Source organism: Cydia strobilella, chromosome 2 (assembly GCF_947568885.1).
Source record: "Cydia strobilella chromosome 2, ilCydStro3.1, whole genome shotgun sequence".
Classification (NCBI taxonomy): domain Eukaryota; kingdom Metazoa; phylum Arthropoda; class Insecta; order Lepidoptera; family Tortricidae; genus Cydia; species Cydia strobilella.
In genome coordinates this window covers 14,381,189-14,399,948 of record NC_086042.1, presented here as the reverse complement: position 1 = coordinate 14,399,948, position 18,760 = coordinate 14,381,189, and the positions used below count along the sequence as shown (strand labels likewise).

General features: G+C 39.4%; 1 protein-coding gene across 1 annotated transcript in view; it reads right to left on the bottom strand.

The window, feature by feature from the left end:
• Positions 1 to 3,284: 3,284 nt before the first annotated feature.
• The window catches only part of LOC134752256 (cadherin-99C), a 152,188-nt gene continuing 136,712 nt past the window's right edge, over positions 3,285 to 18,760 (bottom strand). The window contains exons 13-32 of the mRNA XM_063687888.1: positions 18,502 to 18,651; positions 18,055 to 18,169; positions 16,377 to 16,579; positions 15,883 to 16,023; positions 15,222 to 15,345; positions 14,486 to 14,646; positions 13,489 to 13,662; positions 12,701 to 12,910; positions 12,125 to 12,255; positions 11,686 to 11,803; positions 11,359 to 11,454; positions 10,985 to 11,138; positions 10,547 to 10,842; positions 9,823 to 10,050; positions 9,330 to 9,595; positions 8,203 to 8,421; positions 7,606 to 7,732; positions 7,391 to 7,493; positions 6,815 to 7,145; positions 3,285 to 4,784 (exon numbers count right to left, since the gene is read on the bottom strand). Of these exons, the coding sequence (XP_063543958.1) occupies positions 4,694 to 4,784; positions 6,815 to 7,145; positions 7,391 to 7,493; positions 7,606 to 7,732; positions 8,203 to 8,421; positions 9,330 to 9,595; positions 9,823 to 10,050; positions 10,547 to 10,842; positions 10,985 to 11,138; positions 11,359 to 11,454; positions 11,686 to 11,803; positions 12,125 to 12,255; positions 12,701 to 12,910; positions 13,489 to 13,662; positions 14,486 to 14,646; positions 15,222 to 15,345; positions 15,883 to 16,023; positions 16,377 to 16,579; positions 18,055 to 18,169; positions 18,502 to 18,651 (3,438 nt within the window). The 3' untranslated portion in view covers positions 3,285 to 4,693. The remainder of the gene's footprint in view (positions 4,785 to 6,814; positions 7,146 to 7,390; positions 7,494 to 7,605; positions 7,733 to 8,202; positions 8,422 to 9,329; positions 9,596 to 9,822; positions 10,051 to 10,546; positions 10,843 to 10,984; positions 11,139 to 11,358; positions 11,455 to 11,685; positions 11,804 to 12,124; positions 12,256 to 12,700; positions 12,911 to 13,488; positions 13,663 to 14,485; positions 14,647 to 15,221; positions 15,346 to 15,882; positions 16,024 to 16,376; positions 16,580 to 18,054; positions 18,170 to 18,501; positions 18,652 to 18,760) is intronic.

Here is an 18,760-nt window from a genome sequence, read left to right as displayed (position 1 = left end):
GGTTAGAACTGCGATCTTCACGAAAACGAACTGTTTCCAAAAAAGTGGATTAGGTTAGGTTAGAACTGCGATCTTCAAGAAAACGAACTGTTTCCAAAAAAGTGGATTAGGTTAGGTTAGAACTGCGACCCTCAAGAAAACGAACTTTTAACAATATATTCGGTTCGGAATACCTTTATTCGGAAATTTAAAAATTGGGATATTTATAATTTTTAAGAAAAAAAAAACCGACTTCAATGGGGGATGCCGCTGAAAGTTCACTTATTGTTGATGGTGCACTCTTAGATTCCAGACAATGAAATGAAAAAGACCATATTTTGCCTAATTATGTAGAAAATGAGGTAAAACCACCCACTTTTCTAGTAGCATTTCGTTTTTGTAAGGGTCGTAGTTCTAACCTAACCTAACCTACTTTTCTGATAGCATTTATTTTCTGTAAGGGTCACAGCTCTAACCTAACCTAACCTACTTTTCTGATAGCAGTTCTGTTCTGTGAGAATCGCAGTTCAAAACCCACCCACCCACCTAACCCACTTTTCTATTAGCATTTCCGGGTCCTGGTCTGGGTCCGAATTCGTGTCCGGGTCCGTGTCCGGCTGTCCGGGTCCAAGTTTGGGTCAGAGTTCGGTCCGGGTCCGGGTCCGAGTTGGGTTCCATGTTCAGACCCGGGTCCGGGTCCGGGTCCAAATTTGGGTCTGGGTCCATAAGGAAGAGAACAAATCGCCAAACGTGAACTGTGTGTCATTGAAGAGTTCCATTCTGATCATCATCAGCAGTTCCACTTCATCATTTGTCACTTTTTTTAATGTAAATGCTGGATTTGTTGATGAAAACACAAAAATCACTATAAGTATGCCTTTCACATTTGAGGAGTTCCCTCGGTTCCTCGTGGGTCTCATCATCAGAACTCGAGCTTGACAAAAAAATGTCTTAAAAACTTAAGTTGCTTAACAAACATAAAGAAGAGGACAAATCGCCAAACGTAAACTATGCGTCATTAAAGAGTTCCATTCTGATCATCATCAGCAGTTCCACTTCATTAAATGTCACTTTTAAATGTAAGTGCTTGATTTGTTGATGAAAATACTAAAATCACTATATACATTTGAGGAGTTCCCTCGATTCCTCATGGATCCCATCATCAGAACTGCTTTTTGACAAAAACGGGACCAATCTCTATGTATATACTTACAATCAAAAAAAGAATTTTCAAAATCGGTCCAGAAATGACGGAGTTATGGAGTAACGAACATTTAAAAAAAAAAAACAACCGAATTGAGAACCTCCTCCTTTGAAATCTTGAAGTCTGTTAAAAATAGGAATCACGTCAATTCGGAATAAGGGCAATTCAGAGTTCGTGATTTTGAAAATCGTTAATGTTAAATTCGGCGTTTGTTACTGTGGGAATTGTTGTAATCGGAATTATGTGGTTCGGAATTTACAAAATTCGGTTTTTTGGGATTTCAGAAATATAATCTTTCATGCACTTGGCATGTGTCGGAGCACTAAATGCAACGGCGCTGATTTTCAGAGGACCCTTAAAGTTAGAAAATAAGAAATAAAATATTATTAACATAAAAATACTAAGCGAAAAACAATGCGAAGCATATAGTCTTAAGAAATAATGGCCGGCATAAAAACAGAATTAGAATTCTTTCAATAACAGGTAGTATATGAACAGAGATGAATAAGGAATAATTATGCAACTTAAACTTTAAACTACAAATAAAGGGACATAGGCGACTTTAACATGTAGGAATAACCCGAATCGACATAAACTTACAACATTTACAACGCAGGCACTGCACTATGTACAGTGAGGTTCGAAATTGCATGGAGAAATTATGAATGGTAACCTATATGATAATTATTGGTGTGCTTCTCTGCAGCGGCGCCACCATAATGAATATCAATGGGTTATATAGTGAAATGATGTACCTAAAAGGTACATCATGTACCTATAATGTTTATGGCTGTACCTGTGATAGGAAACGAAATAATGGGCATTGAAAGTGGCTCCGCTGGGGAACATACTCTCCAACGGCGCCACATAGTACTTATAGATAGAAATGATATTAGCTATTTTTTTCTTATGTAAATTGATGTATATTACGAAGAGGTACTTTTCGCACTTGTATCGTAAATTCGAAATGTACTATTGTTATTTACCAGTCGCTTTTCGGACAAAGCAAACATCGTGAGGAAACCGGATTAATCCCAATAAGGCGTAGTTACCCTCTGGGTTGGAAGGTCAGATGGCAGTCGCTTTCGTAAAAACTAGCGCCTACGCCAATTCTTGGGATTACTTGCCAAGTGGACCCCAAGCTCCCATGAAGCGTGGCAAAATGCCGGGACAACGCGAGGAACTAAAGAAAGTAAATAAAATCACAAATTAATGAAAAACATATTTTTTTTCAATAGGTACGTAATAAACAGCATTAGTACATCAATTTACATAAGAAAAAAAATAGCTAATATCATTTCTATCTATGAGTACTATGTGGCGCCGTTGGAGAGTATGCTCCCCAGCGGCGCCACTTTCAATGCCCATTATTTCGTTTCCTATCACAGGTACAGCCATAAACATTATAGGTACATGATGTACCTTTATATAACCCATTGATATTCATTATGGTGGCGCCGCTGCAGAGTAGCACACAATTATTGACGCACTTTCAGTCGGGCATCACTGATGTCGTGATGTACATAGACTCAATTGTTATGTTTTTATATACCAAATACTAGTGACAATTAATTTGATCAATTTCCTACCAAATCTGGTTTTGTACTAGAATGATATCTTGTTTTGCAACATAGTTTACAGTATGAATTTTCTCAAATGATTTTTACGTCTAAAACCCCAATCTGTTAAACAAAAGCCATTGTTTCTTTTACGCGAGCGGTGGCCTACCGTGTCTGAGCGCGTATCAAAGCAACAATGTCGTTTAAAAAGCGGTTGTATCATGGTGGTTTTAAGGTTCTAATCTATGTACCTACTTGTAACATGTTTTGGTAATGTAGGACCACAGAGTGTGTAGGACCATCTACCACCTCAATGTAGGCGAGTGCTCATATTAATAATACATATTAATTTATTTGTCTAATGAGTATTGCGTCATGATTGCGTCTGACATTTTGCTTAATGACTGTGAGACGCAAATGACATTGGACAAATAAATTGGGCAGGTGGAATAGCACCCTAAGACAATCTATTCGCGGTAAAAGCGTACGTGTACCTAATTATTAAACTAACAAAATGTTGGGTAAGTAAATAATAAAAACACTGAAAATAAAATTAATTTATTTAAAGAATTATATTAACAATCTATTCCTCAATAGTAATATCATACAATCTTTTAATTTCCATGATAACTTAAACCTTAATACATTTACAAATTTATACAAAGGATTTCATAGGTAACATTTTACAATCCTAGCCAATATAATAAATAGGTGTTAAAAGTGTAATAATTGTCGTAAACTTTTTGGCACAAAGCACATTTTAGAGCCATTTTCTTTTAAGTAAATACAGTTCCATAGTTAATAAACTGAACCTCGTAGCGTAAACATAAAGCCTTGCTGTATAAACATCACGTACAATTTTCAAAGGAATTCCGCTTCAGCACGGATATCATGGTCGCATTTTTATCACCTATCATGTCATGCGTCGCTTTCGCACTTCCATACTTGTTAGAACGTGACAGGCATGGTGACAAATGATAAAAAGGCGACCATCTTAGCCCTACAGGTATACAAATTTATTACAATATGACACTTTTCTCATACGATATCAAATTAAAAATGAGACGTGTACTGCTCTTAACCCAATAGCAATAAGGCAGATGTAAATGCAAAAGTCTGTTTAGGTAATTCAGCAGTAGCAGCATGGTTCCATTTTCATCGCCTGTCACTATGCCTGCCACTTACGTACTTGTTAGAACGTGACAGGCATGGTGACGGGTGATAAAAATGCGACCGTGCTACGGCCGCAGGTCGTAGCTACTGTGACGTGTGTAAAAAACTGAGCATTTTTCCATTAATTAAAAGTTAATTTTTCTGAAATAAATTAAATCTATGTTTATAAGTAACTGGCACAATATTCATAAAAAATAAAAACCTCAAGTTCAGCAATAAGGTTCACAAAAAAAATTACAATATATATTTTTAATTCATGAAAAAATATGATCATTGTTATTATTCAATTGCTAGATGGACGGACAATAAAGTTATATCACCAGATGGCACACGCCATGCCGAGGCATTCAAGACAAACAACGTTGTTTTAAATGATTGCGCCTGTCTCTCCTTCAGGTACCCTTACTAATATCATACACATTATGAAAATAATGCCTCTATTTACAATTATAAAATACCTATTATGCACAAATTATTCTACAATACAAAAGACTAGCCTTTGCCAAGTAAGTAGACTTATGACGTATAAACATATCTAAAAATTCGTTATTCACATTAATTTCTAGCTTGAAGCATATTCAGTCGTATTCTGTATCTCACCTCGCATAATAATAATTAATATTCGTTGAACACAAAATATAATTCTACGTATAATTTCTTGTTCTATGTATTATGGACAGACGGTCACCTTGTCTCCCTTAAAGTTTGAGATTCACTATAAGTCACTTGAAAGTCCATTGATGAAGAAAACTCGATTCCAAGGTCGAGAATTCATATTCTATAGCTCGGTAGTTGTTTCCACTGGCGAATCGTAAGCGTAGCCAGTGATATTTCTCTTTCCAAACGTCACGTTGTCATTATCAGTCGCTCTGCGAACAAAAACACATTATTTTGACCATAGACCTAGCATTACATAGATACGCGTGCGCCCGTGAGGGACAGAACATAACGCAATGCGACAATATGATTGGTCGAGTAGATTTGTAGCCCATCATAAACCATACTAATTTACGGTGGGGAATTAAAAAAGAATGTGAGAGTGTAACAAGGACAAACAATAATATGGCTTTCTCTGCTACTCCTACTGAAAGTTCCATAAGAGCATATAATTCAGTCAAATAGGGGAGGGCCATTTCCTCTCTATATTATTGTACCCCTATGATTTTAAACCACAAAGTTGGAAATGGAACTAAGAATATTATTACTTCGTAACTTAGTAGAAAGCATTACTAAAATGCATCGTCAGCAAAGTTGGTACCTAATAGCAGCAAGCCGAAACCGGCCCAAGTATAGTGCGATATAAAATAGTAGAAATAAAATAAAATCAAAGATAGTCCGTCTCCGTAATAGATGGATACAGTCTAAGGAAAAAACGTGCCTCGGAAATCAAGAAAATTTAATTCTCGATCAGATGGCGCCACTACCTTTGACCTACTCTCGGATAGATGGTGTTGACGGTTTCGTTTGTTATATAACAATTTTAACGCATATCAGTGAAAGAACATGGGTCAGAATTAATGCAAATAAAAATAAAACATCTATTCATATATAAAAACATATTATGGTATTTTTATACATCTTCATTTTTAGTTTTAATCGTGTGTCAATAGATGGCAGTGAATTTAATGTGGTTACAAAATTTACTATGACAGTACCGCTCTAGTAAAAGTTACTCTATGATATTTGTAATCTACTCACAATGCCCTTTCATTTGGTACCCCACATGGTATTTTTAAAAGAAAAAAGTTAAAATCTTTGTACTGCCGATTTTGTTCAGTCACAGTTATCCCCCCCACACTCTTAGAAAGTGACAAGTTCTTATTTCGTACTCAGTAGAGTCTACCGAACACAACGATACCACTTGTCGGTAGTATACTGTACAGTCACATCGAATGGTGTTTTAGGCCATCGGCCGCTGTACTATATAATCCGTTTTCATAGTTTTATTTCATGAGTAACTATCGCGGTAACCGAAGACAATATTATAGACGTTTATCATTTTTATTTTGACCAAACTGTGATCAAATAGGATATTTCACTGTATTTAAAATAAATTATTTCACAACATGCATGAAATAAAGCACCAGAAAATTATTAGAAAAACATAGATAGCAGTTATTTTTGAACACAAGTTCTATTTAATAAATCCTATAGAAATATAAAAAACTGGCCAAGTGCAAATAGGACTCGCGTTCCAAGGGTTCCGTACATTACACAATTTAAACAATGTGTTTTTTATGTGAAACGTGAGTAAAATGTCATTAAAAAACCCGTAGGGGTCGGATCAAAAACTAAGTAATTAAGTCCGACTCACGCTTGACTGCAATTTCTAATAGATTTTCCTGTAATCTATAGGTAAAGATCTATTTTGTGTATTTTTTTCAAAATTTTAGACCCAGTAGTTTCGGAGATAAAAGGGGGGGGGGGGGGGGAATGGTCATTTTTTTGTCTATTTTCTTGAATAACTTATAAATTGTTTATCCTTAAATTATAAAAAAAATATATATTTGAGATCCCCACAAGGAGCTCTTTCATTTGATATATAACACGATAGTTTGAAAAACTTTATTTTTTAATTTTCTCATTTACCCCCCAAAAGTGGACCCCATATTTAAAATTCATTTGTTTACGTTACATGTCCGTCTTTGGGTCACAAACTTACATATGTATACCAAATTTTAACTTAATTGGTCCAGTAGTTTCGGAGAAAATAGTTGACCGTGACGTCATTGTGTATTTCATATAAATTCCATATTAGCAAATCGTTTTGACAGTTCTAAAAAAGAAACTGATTTCACTAGTAGGACAATACCCTATTGAAACATCCGACTGAGTGGTACGTTTTTCTTGTAAATGTCACATATGTACGTATTGTACGTAATACGGATTTAAAACTCACCTCTGCAATCCGGGTATATCATCATACGCCATAATAGGCGAGCTCTTCTTCTTGTGGTTATTGCCCCCATTTATCTTCCTCCCCAGCGTGGTGGCGAGCAGCCCGCCGCCCACGTTGTTGTTGTTGACCCTCGGCAGCGTGCCCAGCGCGTTGTTGAGCGCGTGGTTGTTGGGCGCGCGCCTGTTGAGCGTTTGCGTGTTGTGTTGAGGGCGCGCGAACGTGTTGTTGGACATCGTGTCGAACTGGTGGTGGTTGTTGAGAGTGCCGTTCTCGTTGACGCTGGACGCTCGCGCCGTGGTCGCTGTTTCTGATAGAGTTGGGCTGCGTTCACCTAAGTAAGTGAGTAATTTATGAATGTCATTATTTTTTTCACAACTCATTGCACAAAATTGGTTAATCCAGGAGATTAGAAGTGCAAATAATTAAACCTGCAAATACATTTTGTTAATGTATATATTATCTTATTGATAATTTTTAGCGAAATGTGCACAGGTGGAAAGTTACCAAGTTAATTAGGTTTTTTAATACATTATAAACGATTAATTCATTAGTATTATTATGCATTTAATGTCTTACCGTTGTCTTTAGAAAGATATTGCACGTTGTGTATATTAAATGCATGGTTGTTAGGACTGAAGTCGAGCTGTAAATCCGCGTCATCCACCGCCATGTTCAAAACCTAGAACAAATAATTTGTTTAAGAGAATTGTCGGAAGTAGTAGTTTAATGGACGAAACATAATTATAAGTACAAATAATTAAAAAAAGCGGGTAACATCCGGGCTAACATACCTGCGTCTCATAGCGGGGTGCAGGGTCGTCTTCACTAGACGCGTAGCCCGAAGCCGGTCGCGGCGGCGGCATGGACATACTGAGCGTGCCGTACTGCTGCATCGTTTGCTCTTTGTGCTTCTTATATCTGAGCAAATTAATGTCTTCGTAAATCAGACGTGACCGTAGACTGTTCAAGCAAAATTTGAACACACATAAAGTGCTTCGAATTTGACAAATGTAGATGGCATTATACGCCTCCGTGCGACCGTACATTATGCGGGAGCGTCGGTTGCCTAAAGGTGACGTTTGACAATCCTGTGATCTCAAAAATATGGCGGAGTCCAGGGCCATCTGTTCCAGATGTCAAACTAGGGGCGTGATTTTTTTCGTAGACTACATAGGTACTTATATCTTCTACCATGTATAACTCTTTGGTAATAGTTTAACTTTTTTTTAAAACATCAGCAGCACGTGTAGTCTCCCTTGTACGAATACTTCAGGTGAGACGGCGAACGCTTTTGAGTTTGAGGGCCTCCTTTTCGTCCGGACTCCCTTATAATGGTACCGGAAAAGCGCTAATAAGAAGGGTCAGTATGCGCGGTGCGCGGCGCTCACCTATTCCACGAGGCGCAGATGTAGACGGTGGCGGCGGTGGCGGCGACGAGCACCAGCGCGGCGAGCGCGAGCAGCGCGGCGGGCAGCGCCGAGGCGAGCGGCGCCGCGGCCAGCTGCGGCCGGCGTGGCGGCTCCGGCGCCAGCAGCGGCGCCCGCACTCCGGCCACCACGGCCGACAGCCGAGCGGACACCGCCGAGCTCAGCCCGCCGTCTATCGCCCTGGGGAAATGTTACTACGATGTAGGTACTGACTGTGTGGTCGTTAGGAATCTATATGCCGGCTGTACACACTCGTCGAGACACCCCGAGACAGACCGAGAACGAGTGTGTAAATACTGCTCCCTCCTCGTCTCGCTCTTAATCGTCTCGTCGTTCTGCAATTGGGTCGGAGCGTTGACGAGACACTTGTCGAGAGGCTCTCGACGAGTGTGTACAGCCCGCAAAATAGATGTCGTCAATGATACCGTCGTAAAGGAAATGATACATTTGAGTTGAAATTATTTTAAGTTATTTAAGTTAACGATCTGTCTATTTTGAATGAATTAGTAAATAGGTACCTGTACAAATAAACCCGACCGAACGAGCTTCAACGGTAAAATTTTGTCGAAGTTCATCTAGCTATAACATGAATACGGTGCACTATGCCAAAAAAATGTATATAGGTAACCATTTTTGTTAAGAATTTAATAAGCATTATTTCTTTCATTGTCACTTTTTTCCTATATTGTATACTTTCCCCAAAAACATACTAATATTATAAATGCGAAAGTCTGTCTGTCTGTCTGTCTGTCTGTGTGTTACCTCTTCAGGATTAAACCGCTGAACCGATTTAGTTGAAATTTAGTTTTTATCCCGAAAATCATCCCTTAAGAGGGTCGAAAGCAGGGTTGAATTGAAATAACTAATGTAGTGCCTGATCATTTGTGTACATAAGCAATTAAGCATATGCTCAAATTGCATGATTGCTATAACGCTTTATACTCTACAGCGGTTACTAGGTCCACGCAGACGAAGATTATGTCGGTGCCACGGTCATCGTTATTTAGCCAAGGGGATGTCAAGCAGAGAATTTCCTCAGCTTGACATACACGTTTATCTCACCTTTAAAATAAAGATCATGCACTTACTTTGTAACAGGTTTGGATTCCCTCGCTAATATTTTGCCAGTGGTAGGGTCCAGCAGGTACAGCCATATGTCGGTGCCCCGGTCATCACTCTCTAGCGTGCCGTTCTCGCCGATGTAGTGCCTGGCGGTGAGTTTCTCGAGTCCCGCGACGAGTCCACTTCGCTTCTCGACGGCGTCCAGCACGCTTCGAGAACGTCGTCGCAGCGCTTCGGAATCCAGTGACGATACTTCCATCACTATCTGGTTTTCTTTTTGAAGGAGGTTAATCTGAAAATGACAATGTCTTAAAAGGTGGCCTTTCCATGAAAGTAGACTCTCTATCTCTTACTCTTACAGACTGAAATGACATTACTTTATTTAAATGTTTTTATTTCACGGGGTTTTTGGAGAGCAGGTACGGGTTGCGCGGAACGTTGGCTAAATGTGTATTAACTCCTGTTTTCTCATGGAAAACACCATTGAAACATTTTATTGCATTTGTATTGGTTACTTACCACAACAGAAGCCCTGGCAATGTTATAGTCCTGTGAAGATTTAGGGTTGTCTCTCGCGGTCACACTAAATTTGAACGGCAGTACGTCTTGTGGCACATTCTCGAAGGTCTTGGTGTTGCTGATGACCCCCGTGTCCGAGTCGAGACTGAAGTACTCCTCGGCCGCCTTTGTCCACGAGTTTTTTTGGTATTCTAGCTTCCCGAATGCCCCACTGTCAGAGTCTTTGGCCTAGAAAGTCAAAATGTTGTACATACATTAGCAGAGTGTGTATTTCGAATTTTTTGATTTTTTGTTTCTAAAATATGCACATGTTAGCGAACCAACCAGTGAAGCCTTAGTTCGATTTCGGTTCACATGTTCAGGCGGACCAGATACTAAGGGGCCCACTGACTATCAGTCCGCCGGACGATATTGGCCTGTCAGTTAGAACAAAAAATTGACAGTTCCGAAGAACTGACAGGCCGATATCGTCCGGCGGACTGATAGTTAGTGGGCCCCTTTATTCAGATTACCTACTTTTAAGTAATATACATTACTATTTAACAGTGTATCGGAATAAAAGGAAAAATAATATGAAAATTGGAATGGAACATAGAACTCGTTACTGCCGTTCTTACTGATAGTGTCTGGTCCGCTTCTTCTTTAGGTGTCTACTTAGCCGTACGGGATGTTAAAGCCAAAAAAAAATACCTTACACAAAGCAAACAAATTACTGGTAACTAACCTTAACTTGTACGACGACGGTATCCAAAGGCATATCCTTAGTGACTATAGCGTAGTATTTCCCCTTAGCAGCCGGTATAGTGGACTGGTCGGTGCCGACAAACACGGGCGAGTTGTCGTTCACATCAGTGACGTGTACCTTCACATTAGCCTTGCTGCTTTCGGGGTTGATGAGACCCTGTATCGACTCTAGTTGGATCTCGAGCGAGTATTCGGCGAGCGTTTCGTAGTCGAGCGAGCTAGTGTTCAAGTAGATAGCACAGTCGCGCTCTTCGGTCAGTTTTACGTAAAATACATCTGGCAAAAATTGAAAAAATATTAGGGCACGTATTTTAATACAACTTCATAAAATAATAATAAGAAATAATAGAAAAGCATATTAACTAATAACTAGTTTTAAACTATTTAAAACAAATGTGTTAAAGGCAGAGCATTATACCTTTTTGGGACGTTTCAGTCAGTTTACATTTGAGCGGAGTGTCAGGCGAATGCTCTCTCTTGTTCAGGAGAGGCAAGGTCCTAACTAGTGTGCCATTGGGGGAGTTCTCCGCAACGTGCTCTGTGTACAACGTATCAGCAAACCCGAGACCGACCTGCGACAAAATGTTTTAATTTGTTTCATAATTAAACCCTCAAGTCCCGCCGCGAACGCGATATCGCCAGCAGAAAAGTTATGTGTTGAAAAGACCAAATAACCAAAAAAAATCATGATCACGTAATCTGTCACGTAAGCCTATTACGTACTTATTATATTTAAATGGGCGTTCGTCTAATAACGAAACAAAATAATAACGAGTATGTAATTTCACTTACGTCTGGAGGTACAGTAGCGGAATGGCTCACGTAAACTGTCAGGCTGGTGACGGATGACAACATCGGTTCGCCTAGATCGTACGCTTGGACATCAACCTAAAAAAAAAAAACATTTCTGATACAATCTTATATTTCCGACTTCTTCTTTCAACAATCGTCTATCGTACGTTAGACGAGTATTGTCATAGATTTTTAGAAGTATAACGTTTTTGAACGCAATACTATAAAAACGATCAGGAATTGGTCCTAATTTAACTTCCAAGATTTGACCCCCATAAACATGATGCTAAGACAACAAGTTAAATATAAGCTTGTAAAAATACTCACCGTGTATTCACTATCGGTTTCCTTTCTCAGATCATCGCGTACCCTAACGGCGCCTGTGTCGGGCTCCACGTGGAAATACTTTGATGCCTTTCCTCTGCCCACGAGCTTGAATCGTACCCTGTCAAGAAATTAATTATGTATATTCATTTCATTGCAATTTTGGATGTAGCGCTAAGTAGTTGTTAGTGGTAGAAAAACGTAGTAGAATAAGATTTTACCAAAAACGCCCTACGAAAAAATCAGGGGTATTGTAGAAAAAAGATGAATGTAGCAAGTTAACAAAAAAAAGGAAATCGACTCGATCGGGTGTTGGATCAAATAAATAAATAAATAGTATTATGGGACATTCTACGTTTATGGATTCGTTTATTTCGAAACAATAACAGAATGGACGAATTTGAACTTTCGTAACCATCGTAGTAAGAAAACTTTGTCTTGCCTGTTGTTTGGAGCAGTCGCGTCTTCATCTATAGCGGTCACCGTTTGTACCAGAGTGCCGATGGTGGACGAGTCCTCTATTGTTACCGGCCGGACCACAGATGTGAAGATCGGTGAGTTGTCGTTTTTATCCTAAAAGAAATATTGAGGTCAGATAGCATTACACCTGTGATGCGATTTTTCTTAAATATGATGTTATTTTATGTACAAAGAAAATAGATTAGGGACCCATAAACGATTAATTTAATGTGTGACCTTTTTTGGTATAAGCTAAACTGCATCAACCTATATTGCCCAAAGCATGCGAAATATGTTTGAGGCTTCGCCCTTAAGTATGTTTGAGGGAAATTACATGTTTATCTATTTGATAAATCAAGTACTTGCCCCAGGCCGTATGCTGTCATTCCCCTCTGCACGTATGATATGACTATGTCTGTGCCAACGATGAACTCAAGGCGCGCGGGCGCCGCGCTGTCCAGCGGGCGGAGCGTGCGGACCACTCCGTTATTACGATCACAGGGTTAACCTATCTTTATATATGTTACCGACGGTAGACATGAAGTGGTCGTGAACCAACCTCGACTGCGACCTCGACGGTGGCAGTGGCTCCAGGGCGCATGCTGTCGTTCTCCTCGGTGCCGACGAGGAGCTCGTGTCGCGCGGCCGCCTCGCGGTCGAGCGGCCGCAGCGTGCGGACCACTCCGCTCTTGCGGTCGATGGAGAACAGCTCGGTGTCGCCGCGCACGATCGTGTACGTGATCTCGGGCATCGTGTCGGGATCCTCCGCCTGTAATGTTGACAATATTACTAAATAATTGGCCAAGTGCGAGTCGGACTCGCGTTTCGAGTGATCGTTAGTTAAACGTTATTTTAGTTTCTTTCTCCAGCTTACTAAGAGTATTTACCACGTTTGTGTAATTTGGCAATAGAGTATTTTTATTTTTATCACGGTTTATATATTTTAAATTTTTAAAGATAAAATAAAACTAATAAAAACAAATCACGTTTGGTGTTAGCGGACTTAACCTCAATCTCAAAAACGATTGCAATTTTCAGGGTATTATTTCACAAAATACACACCCTGAAAATGTAATCCCACCAAAACCATTTTCATGTAAAATGTTGCCAAGACGAAACCATAAGGCTCGCACTGTCAAAAAGTTATCAGATCTCTTGTAGAGCCAAGCTTCTAACCAGCCCTACAAGCCCTAACTTCACAAACTCTACAGCTTAGTCAAATTATGTGGCCTGGCCGTTTCGCTACCATCACATCGTAAGGTGAAAATTTGATTCACTATTTATTATTTTTTGTTATACAATAGTTCTTGAAGTAACCGAACCGAGCCGAAATAAATCGTAACCGACCTGCACTTTGACGACGGCGTAGTTGGGCGCATTCTCGGGCACTTGCACCTTGTAGAGCGGCTGGGGGAACACGGGCGCCTCGTCGGGCACGTCCAGCACGGCCACCGTCACCGACGCCGTGCCCAGCCGCCGGTCCAGCGCGCCGTCCGTCGCCGTCACCACGAACGAGTACTCCTGCCGAACACAATAGGCCAGATCAGGGGTCGGCAAACCGCGGCTCTTTGTAGGTACAATAGCGACTCTTTAAGTAACCCATAAAGTTAACTCTTGAGAGTTCTCACACCGTTGAAAATCACATCTCTTCACGCTCTTTGAGCTTCCTATAACTGTAAAACTGGTGATTTCTACTGCAGTTGACTCTTCTTTTCAAAAGTTTGCCGACCCCTGGGCTAGATGACAAGTTTTCATTGATGGTAGCAGTCGGTTTATTTTGAGGATCAAATGTGCGATGGGACCCATATTGTATTGGAGCAATACAGAAGACAGAATTCCAGTCACAGTCTGACTAAACAGTACTTGATCGTAACGTGACGCTCCAGTCGAAGCCGTCTTGAAGTATGGAAAACAAGAAAATTTCTATTTTAACGGTAAAATATTGCGTTTGTGTTTCTGTTTTGCAAGTTTCATCTGATATCTTATGTATTTGTATGTATGTATATTGTATTTATTTATATGAATATTATATATACCGATATGTGTATGTATGTCTATGCCTATGCATTATTTAAGTATACTTGTATATATGTAATCACTATGTTGCACCGCCTACAAATTCTCTGCTTTGCCCGAAGGTTTACTGGTAGAGAATGTCTCATAGCATTAAGTCCGCCTTTTGTACGATTGTATTTTCTTTTGTGCAATAAAGATTAAATAAATAAATAAATTATATATATAGCTAATGGTTGCCATACAATATAATTATTGTTTAATAAAAATGTAAGAAATGATGGATAGACTAAGACATCTCTAGTCCCTCTTAAGTCGTATGTAAACCTACCTTAGTATTTTCATAGTCCAGTTCGGTCTTGGTGCTGATCATCCCCGTGCCGTTGTCGATATTGAAGGGCAAGTGTGGCGGCAGGTTGTAGCTGACCATGGCATTGACGCCCTCATCCCTGTCCGTCGCGTGAACGTAACCCACAAATTCGCCTGCTAAACCTGAAATAAGGATAAACAGGGTGACTTTAAAGTAAATCAGCGTTGTAAATGAATCTGACACTTATACCTCGTTGAAGGTCTTGGGTGTTGGGTGGGCCATTTTATTTCAAGTTGTACACTACTGTCCGCGCACTAATTCCGTGCATTCGGAGGTCGAGGAAGTGGGGGGGTGCGCCGCGCCCGTACGTAGAAAATGACACCACTCTGTCATGACGCCCAACATTCCTAACATTCCTCAGCCGTGCACGGAATTCGCGCGCGGACAGTACCTACACTTTTTTTTATTTGGAATTATTTCTCCTATTAGGATTGTAAGAGCTCGCCATCCTGAGTGGAAATAACATTAAATCCCCAAATAAGCAGTAAATAATGTATACTGTTTAATGCATTTGTTTTCACTTGGTTTTCACTATAGTAAGACCGCAAAGGTAGACATTAAATTGTTAATAATGTTTTTTCTTAATTGTCTGTACTATTTTATAAACATTTTGGACATGGTACTTTTCATACACAAGATATGCAAAAACTGATCATTTTGGACGGCGATTTAGTAAACTGACGGAATTTAAACTTACCTTCTTTGACCTGGAAATTATAGGAGTCCTCATCAAACTCCGGATTGTTGTCGTTGATATCGGTCACCTTTATGTTGACTGTGGCTGTACTGGACAACTTGCCAGGGTCTTCTGCTTTTATCATCTGGAATTGAGCAATTTACATAAGTACATTATTTTCTCAGATTATATTAGCTTCACGCCACCATGATGAGATAGTATGTCGCGAAGTAAGGTTTGTTAACATTCCATGATCATAGTTTTAAGAGCTAGGCTTTTGTCCGTGAATCGGATTTCTAGTACCTATAGTTTTCTTGAGAAGCCTTTTTCTTATGTTTGATTACATAAATATATATCATTGAAGCACAGAAGTCGTAAGAAGTATCTATTATAATATTATACCTACTTGAAGTTCTAAGCATTAAAACGTTTTGGAAAAAGGAGTAAACTTTTTCATATAACTATTTACTCGATAGTGCAGATGCCCGAGCCCGACTACCGACGAGGGAGCGCCTATCAATTGACAATTTTCTCATGACTATTATTACTTGTTTATCGCTGACTATTCACACTGTCGGCATAAACTTATTACTAGGACAAAAAACTTGAAAAAAATAAATAACGGCTCATCACTATCGATATTATAATCCTCGGTGGTACATATCTGACATAATTCACATACCAGTTGATACCGCGTGAGAACTTCTCTGTCCAGCCTCCTGATGACGGTAATGATGCCAGTCGTGGAGCCGATAGCGAATTGTCTCAAGTCATTCCCTGACACTATGGAGTATGTCACCGGCTCGTTTTCTGGATCCTTGGCCTGAAAATAGAAAAGTAATCGTTTAACACGTAGTGCTTATAAAATTTCAGTAGTTTGTATACAAAATTAAAAAGAAAAATATAGGCAATTGTCCCTTTTCATACATCAATATTTATAGCAGCATACACTTTCAAATTTACCTGCTTAGATAATTGAGTGAACGTTCAATATGGTTCTTGACCTAGTTATGTAGGATCATTAAAGTATAAAAGGTTGTCGATAAAAGGAAATACATATTCAATTTAAAACGTAAAGTTATCTGGCCAACCGTTTCCGTCACTAAACATCGCAAAAATGATGGGCGCGTAAGTGGCGTAAGTTTGGTCAGATGTGTGTAGTTTGTAGTATCTTACAGTGACGCTGAGCACGGTGGAGTTGATGGCGGCGCCCTCGGAGACGGGCGCCTGGTAGTCGCGCGCCGAGAACACGGGCGGCCGCGTGTTGGGCCCGGGCGCCACGGACAGCTCCACGATGCCCTGCGAGCTCAGCCCGAGCGCGTCCGTGGCTCGCACTGTCACGCTGTATTGCTCGCCCGCTTGCAAGTGCCCGGTGCTTGCTGAAATAAATATGTTATTATTAAATAGTAATAAATAAATATTATAGGACATTCTTACACAGATTGACTAAGTCCCACGGTAAGCCCAAGGAGGCTTGTGTTATGGGTACTCAGACAACGATATATATAATATATAAATACTTAAATACATAGAAAACACACATGACTCAGGAACAAATATCTGTGCTCATCACACAAATAAATGCCCTTACCGGGATTCGAACCCGGGACCATTGGCTTCACAGGCAGGATGACTACCCACTAGGCCAGACCGGTAGTCATAGTCACGGTATTAAGGTTTTATATATTTCTGTCATCTGTCAAGGAGCGGTGTTACAATATTTTAATCTGTTATGGTTTTGTTTTTGATATGATAAGATCGCTCGTTCTTTTTGGTGTGCGGGAAATGCACTGGGAGTCGTGTCATAAAAAATCGGACAAGTGCGAGTCGGACTCGCCCACCCAGGGTGTACTTTTTAGTATTTGTTGTTATGGCGGCAACAGAAACACATTATCTGTTCATGAGATACAGCCTGGTGACAGACAGACGGACAGTAGTCTTAGTAATAGCATAGAGTAACTTATACCATAGAGCAAAGATAGATATAACTCCGTAATAGATGGATACAGTCTAAGGAAAAAACGTGCCTCGAAAATCACGAAAATTTGATTCTCGATCAGATGGCGCCACTAGTTTTGGCCTACACTCGTATAGAGGACGTTGACTGTTTCGTCTGTTATTTATAATTTTAACGCATATCAGTGAAAGAACATGGGTCAAAATCATATAAAAATAATTAATGCAAATAAAAAAATCATTTATCTATATTTAAATACATTTTATCGTATTTTTATAAATATTTATTTTTAGTTTTAAAGTGTGTCGACAGATGGCAGTGAATTTACTGGGGTTACAAAATTTACTATGACAGTACCGCTCTAGTATAAGTTACTCTATGCCATAGAGTAACTTATACCATAGAGTAACTTATACTAGAGCGGTACTGTCATAGTAAATTTTGTAACCCCAGTAAATTCACTGCCATCTGTCGACACACTTTAAAACTAAAAATGAAGATTTATAAAAATACGATAGAATGTATTTAAATATAGATAAATGATTTTTTTTATTTGCATTAATTATTTTTATGATTTTGACCCATGTTCTTTCACTGATATGCGTAAAAATTGTTAAATAACAAACGAAACCGTCAACGCCATCTATTCGACTGAAGGCCAAAACTAGTAGCGCCCTCTGAACGAAAATCAAATTTTCTTGATTTTCGAGGCACGTTTTTTCCTTAGACTGTATCCATCTATTACGGAGTTATATCTATCTTTGGTAATAGGGTCCCGTTTTTACCCTTTGGGTACGGAACCCTACAAACACCCACATATTGGGATTTGCGTATCCAATCCAGTGCCCCATGGCACTTAATAATCAATAGTGCAACTAGTATATCCTCGTAACTTACAGATGACTCCGGTTTCGGGATCAATAGTGAATTTGTTGCCCCCGTTATTCGAAATGTGATAGATGGCGTAGGTGATACGCGCATTTTCGCCTTCGTCTATATCTGTCGCTTCGACCTGAAAAACACAAGAGACATAATAGGTATATTTTAGTTACATTAGTTGCCTACATTAAAAGAAAGGAAATGTTAACATCGATAAGATCAAGAAATCTAGTTTATGGCTGACGGATTTTAATCCCTTACTGCAAATAAATAAATAAAAAATGGAATTTCAACTTTAATCCTTGTCAATAGAGTTGAATATCATAACCGCCATATAAATGTGGCGTAAAGACTTCACATGCGGTAAAGAGTTAATCAAAAATTAGTCCTACCTTGCGCTAATTATGTACCTATTCTGTTTTTAAAGATATTTTACGTTGTTTAATTAATATTTAAACAATGAACCTTATAGACAGCAGTAGGCTCCAGACTAGCGGGGACAATGATGGGCTGCGTTTTAGGTATAACTGGGGCGTTATCGTTTTGGTCGAGCAACTGCACGGCTAGCGAAAGAGGAGCCGACGCCGCACCGCCGTTTACTTCTCGAGCTACAACCTGAAAATAAATATTAAATAAATCAATGACAATTTTCTAAATAACAAGCGTTATTTGTAGGTATAATAAAAAAGAAAGCAGGCGAATATACAATGATAGAGATTAGTGT